The sequence below is a fragment of the Nipponia nippon genome, unplaced genomic scaffold, assembly GCF_047370975.1.
Source record: "Nipponia nippon isolate SJK-2023a ecotype South Korea unplaced genomic scaffold, ASM4737097v1 scaffold_64, whole genome shotgun sequence".
In the NCBI taxonomy this organism is placed as follows: Eukaryota; Metazoa; Chordata; class Aves; order Pelecaniformes; family Threskiornithidae; genus Nipponia; species Nipponia nippon.
Window position 1 is genome coordinate 300,467 of NW_028262385.1, and position 4,361 is coordinate 304,827.

Consider the following 4,361-nt stretch of genomic DNA (forward strand, 5'->3'; position numbering starts at 1 on the left):
ACACCCATCTCACTTCCTCACCTTGCTCTCACCCTGCCATTTCCATACATTCACTGACGTCTGTCCACCCTCACACTCTGTTCCTTGAAACACAAGGACATGGACTGACCTCATACTCCTTCTGGAGGACTTCATGTCCCACAGCACTACTCTCTGAGTGACATTTCTTCCTCCTCATGTCCAGTCCCCACCATCCAAGCTGCACTGTGTGGCACTGTTTCTCTCTCCTGCTCTTTCCTACATCCAAGGAAAGTTCCACCATCTGGGAAAGCACCCTTCTAAACAGGCATCCCAACCCATCATCCTTTTTGTAGCCCTTCATCTGACCAGACACAAGTAACCTCACCATGATCTTCCAAGGCTGCGAGCCTTTCTGCTTCTTGGATAGACACGACCAAGCTGTGTGCCTGCTGCTGTCCCATGCTGTACTCAGGCAGAAGAGACATGACAGCCAAAATACAAGCCCCCTTCCTGGAGTCAGCCTGGGTCCTTCAGCAGAGGGGGTCTCCCAGCCAATGTGCCAACCAGGTGCCTTCTGCTGGCCTGTCAGAGACACTGGCAGAGGGGAGTTTACCAGCACATATCCCAGCCATGAGTCAAGGGCTGACCTATCGGCTGTTTCAGGAAGAAGTGACCTCACAGCACCTTTCCCAGACACATTCCTGCTGTTGGGCTCTCACCTCCAGAGGCAGAAGTGACCTCACAGCCCCCTTCACAGCCATTGGCTTCCCAATGGTTTATGAGTTCCCGAGACACAATTGACCGCATCATACTGTATCCAGCCATCACCTCCTTGTCGCCCAGGACGTGAGCAGACAGAAGTAAGCTTGTTTCATCAAATTTATCTAAAAGATTTCCTATCAATGATTTGTGTGGAGAAATGTTTCTCAGAGGAACTGCTGTATTTATACTGGTGCATTTTATGCCTCTACTTCTCTTTTTTTCCTTCTTCTTCTGTTTCTTCTGTCTTCAAAAAGCTCTCCAAGGAAAACATTCATTGAATCCTAAAATAACTCAGCTTGGAAGAGACCCCTGAGCATCACCTTGTCCGCCTATCCTGCTCAAGGCAGGGGGAACAAGATAAGGCTGTAGAATGGGTCTGCCCAGTTTGGCATCATTCACAAAGGACCTGAAAAGGCACTCTGGCACATTATCCAGGCAGTTAATGAAGACACTCAAGAGTGTTGGCCCCACTGCCTGCACTGAGGGATGCCACGAGGAAGTGGCCACCAGCAGGACTCTACCACTGGTGACATTTGGGCTGGATCCACCAGGCACCTTCCCACCCGCTACATCACCCACTGCTTCAGTCCAGGTATCATCAATCTGACTATAAAGAGACTATGGGAAGCTATGTCAAAACACTTGCTAAGGCCCACGTACAAAACATCCCCCTCTTTCCCCTACCCACAGAGGTTTGGCAATCCCTTTCTTGTCCTACAAGTACCTGGAAATGGCTGCAGGACTGAGGTAACGATGACCAGCCTGTAATTCTCCCAGTCCTCCTTCTTGCACTTCTGGAAGAAAGGTTTGATGTCTGCCTTTTCCAAGGACCAAGAACCTCTCTGATGGCTCTGACACCTCTGATGGCACAATCCAGAAAGGATGACATGAGCAGCCAGGAGCATTTGCAATGAGCCTGTGCAAGGCAGGTGAGATGAATCTCGCTGGGCGGGGGGGGTTTGTTCCTGGAGTCACACACAGAAAGGGCAGGGCCCTGTGAGGTGCCCATATCTGAGCTGGCCTGATGCACTCCTCATACACACAGGGGTGTTCAGAGGCACGAGTCCTTCCCTTCCACATGCGGAGGCAGGGCACTGCAGCAGGCACAATGGCTCTCTGGCCTCCTGCTGCCACTGCCAGAGGCTGGGAGGCACCTTAGCCCTGCCGTGTATCGCCCTGCTCCACATCTGTCTGAGATGTCCCTTGTCATGAGGAATGGATACAGGGACCTTGGTTCACAGAAGCACATCCCAGTGCTGCATTCAGGTGATTTCCCAGGGGATGTTATGCTCAAAGTGAAGTGACCTGGAGGCACTGTCTGTCCCACTGGCCTTCATGGCACCTCTAGGAAGAGCTGATGGCATTTGGGCTCAGTGAGGTTCATCTCCCCACAGGCACACAGTGTGCATGCTGAAGCCATGTCTGTACAATGCAAACATGGACGTCTGACCTAGTCATTCGGTGTCCCTCCATAAAGAACCTCTCCGAGCTGGAGTGAGAGGCCAGTGCTGGGAATGGTGGTTGCAAGGGGCTGGTCTGTGGCCATTGCCCTGGGGCACCTTGCCCAGGGTGTCAGGCCAACACGGGAACAGACCAGACTCTGCTCTGCTGGTCCTTCCAGTCTCTCACAGCAGGCCTGGCTGTGCAAGGGACACTGCTGTGTGCTCCAGCCCTGCACACTCACACACTTTGGATGTTCACTGGTGTTTTCCTCACCAGGGCACTGTCTTGAGCTTGTTCTTGAGAGAATCTTTGGAAGAAGACCTAAGCCTTCATGCACTGCCCTGAGGACATCACCTTTCTTTTTGGAAATGCTGTTATGGAGGCCAGCTCTGTCACAGAACTGCCCATTGCCTGTCTCTGCCTGCGGTCACAGGACTACCACAACAATAACAAAAAATACAGAAGACGGGCTGCGCCTGCAGTGAGTTACATTATAACAGCTATGAAGACAATGGGCAGTTTATTGCTCCAGAAACACATCTGGTTATCAGTTTCCACACGGCATCCTTGAGCTGCTGGTTCCTCATGCTGTAGATGAGGGGGTTCACTGCTGGAGGCACCACTGAGTACAGAACTGACATCACCAGATCCAGGGGTGGGGATGAAATGGAGGGGGGCTTCAGGTAGGTAAACATGACAGTACTGAGAAAGAGGGAGATCACGGCCAGGTGAGGGAGGCACGTGGAAAAGGCTTTGTGGCGTCCCTGCTTGGAGGGGATCCTCAGCACGGCCCTGAAGATCTGCACATAAGACAGCACGATGAAAACAAAACACCCAATGCCCACAAAGACACTAACCACAAGAAGCCCAGCTTCCCTGAGGTAGGAGTGTGAGCAGGAGAGCTTGAGGATCTGGGGGATTTCACAGAAGAACGGGTCCAGGGCATTGCCGTGGCAGAGGGGGAGTGAAAATGTATTGGCCTTGTGCAGTACAGCATAGAAGAAACAACTGCCCCAGGCAGCTGCTGCCATGTGGACACAAGCTCTGCTGCCCAGGAGGGTCCCGTAGTGCAGGGGCTTGCAGATGGCAATGTAGCGGTCATAGGCCATGATGGTGAGAAGACAGTACTCTGCTGAAATGAAAAAGACAAACAGAAAGATTTGGAAAGCACAACCCAAGAAGGAGATGACCCTGGTGTCCGACAGGGAATTGGCCATGGCTTTGGGGACAGTGGTCGAGATGGAGCCCAGGTCGAGGAGAGAGAGGTTGAGGAGAAAGAAATACATGGGGGTGTGGAGGCGGTGGTCACAGGCTACAGCGGTGATGATGAGGCCGTTGCCCAGGAGGGCAGCCAGGTAGATGCCCAGGAAGAGCCAGAAGTGCAAGAGCTGCAGCTCCCGTGTGTCTGCAAATGCCAGGAGGAGGAACTGGGTGATGGAGCTGCTGTTGGACATCTGCTGCTTCTGGGCATGGGGCACTCTCATAAGAGAAAAAGACAATGACAAGTCAGGGGAGATGTCTCTGAGCAAAATCAAAGCCATTTCCAATACACGGTGCCCCTGCACACACAGACACCCATTAGTTTTTCTAGGAGAGCTTCCTTCAGCTCTGTGGCTGGAGCTCAGCTTGGTGCTATCCGAGTGTGCAATGAAGAGCCGAGCCTCTGCCCATGGGCTCTTGATAAGCCAGCCCTACTCTGCAGAAGTGGGGAGGGGCAGGGAGCAGTCCTGGTGTTCAACTTGGTCAGGTGAAAACAACGCAGAAGGGCCTCTCAGCATTGCCCACAGCCCCACAGGTGAGATGAAAGCTGGGACATGTGTTCCCATGAACACAGCTGCATGAAAGGACCCACAAGATCAGTGTGTGACTCTGCAGCTGAAACTCCACCTCCCCAGAGGGTCTGGCAGCAAGACCAAGATAACAATAGCAATAACACAGACCAGTGGAGGAACAAGGCAAAACACAGTGAGGGTGTGGCTGAGAGAGGCCAGGGCAGAGGCATTGGGGCACTCAGACAGCGTTCCCCTTCCCCAGCCGTGCACGCCACCTCCCAGACACCACCATTGCCGGGCAGCTGCTCTCAGCCCCTGTGCTCTGCAGACGGAACTGGGCCCGAGGCTGCAGAGCTGCACCACGGCTCTGCTGGAGCTCTGGCTGCAGAGGAGGTGCAGGTGTTGCCTGAGCAGCCCTGACCC

At 53.4% G+C, this 4,361-nt stretch overlaps 1 protein-coding gene across 1 annotated transcript; it reads right to left on the minus strand.

Moving 5' to 3' along the window:
- Positions 1-2,666: 2,666 nt before the first annotated feature.
- On the minus strand, positions 2,667-3,779 carry LOC148051200 (olfactory receptor 14C36-like). The gene has a single exon (XM_087738306.1). It carries the CDS (start codon positions 3,705-3,707, stop codon positions 2,667-2,669), a length of 1,041 nt encoding a protein of 346 aa, XP_087594432.1. The 5' UTR covers positions 3,708-3,779.
- Between the last annotated feature and the right edge of the window lie 582 nt (positions 3,780-4,361).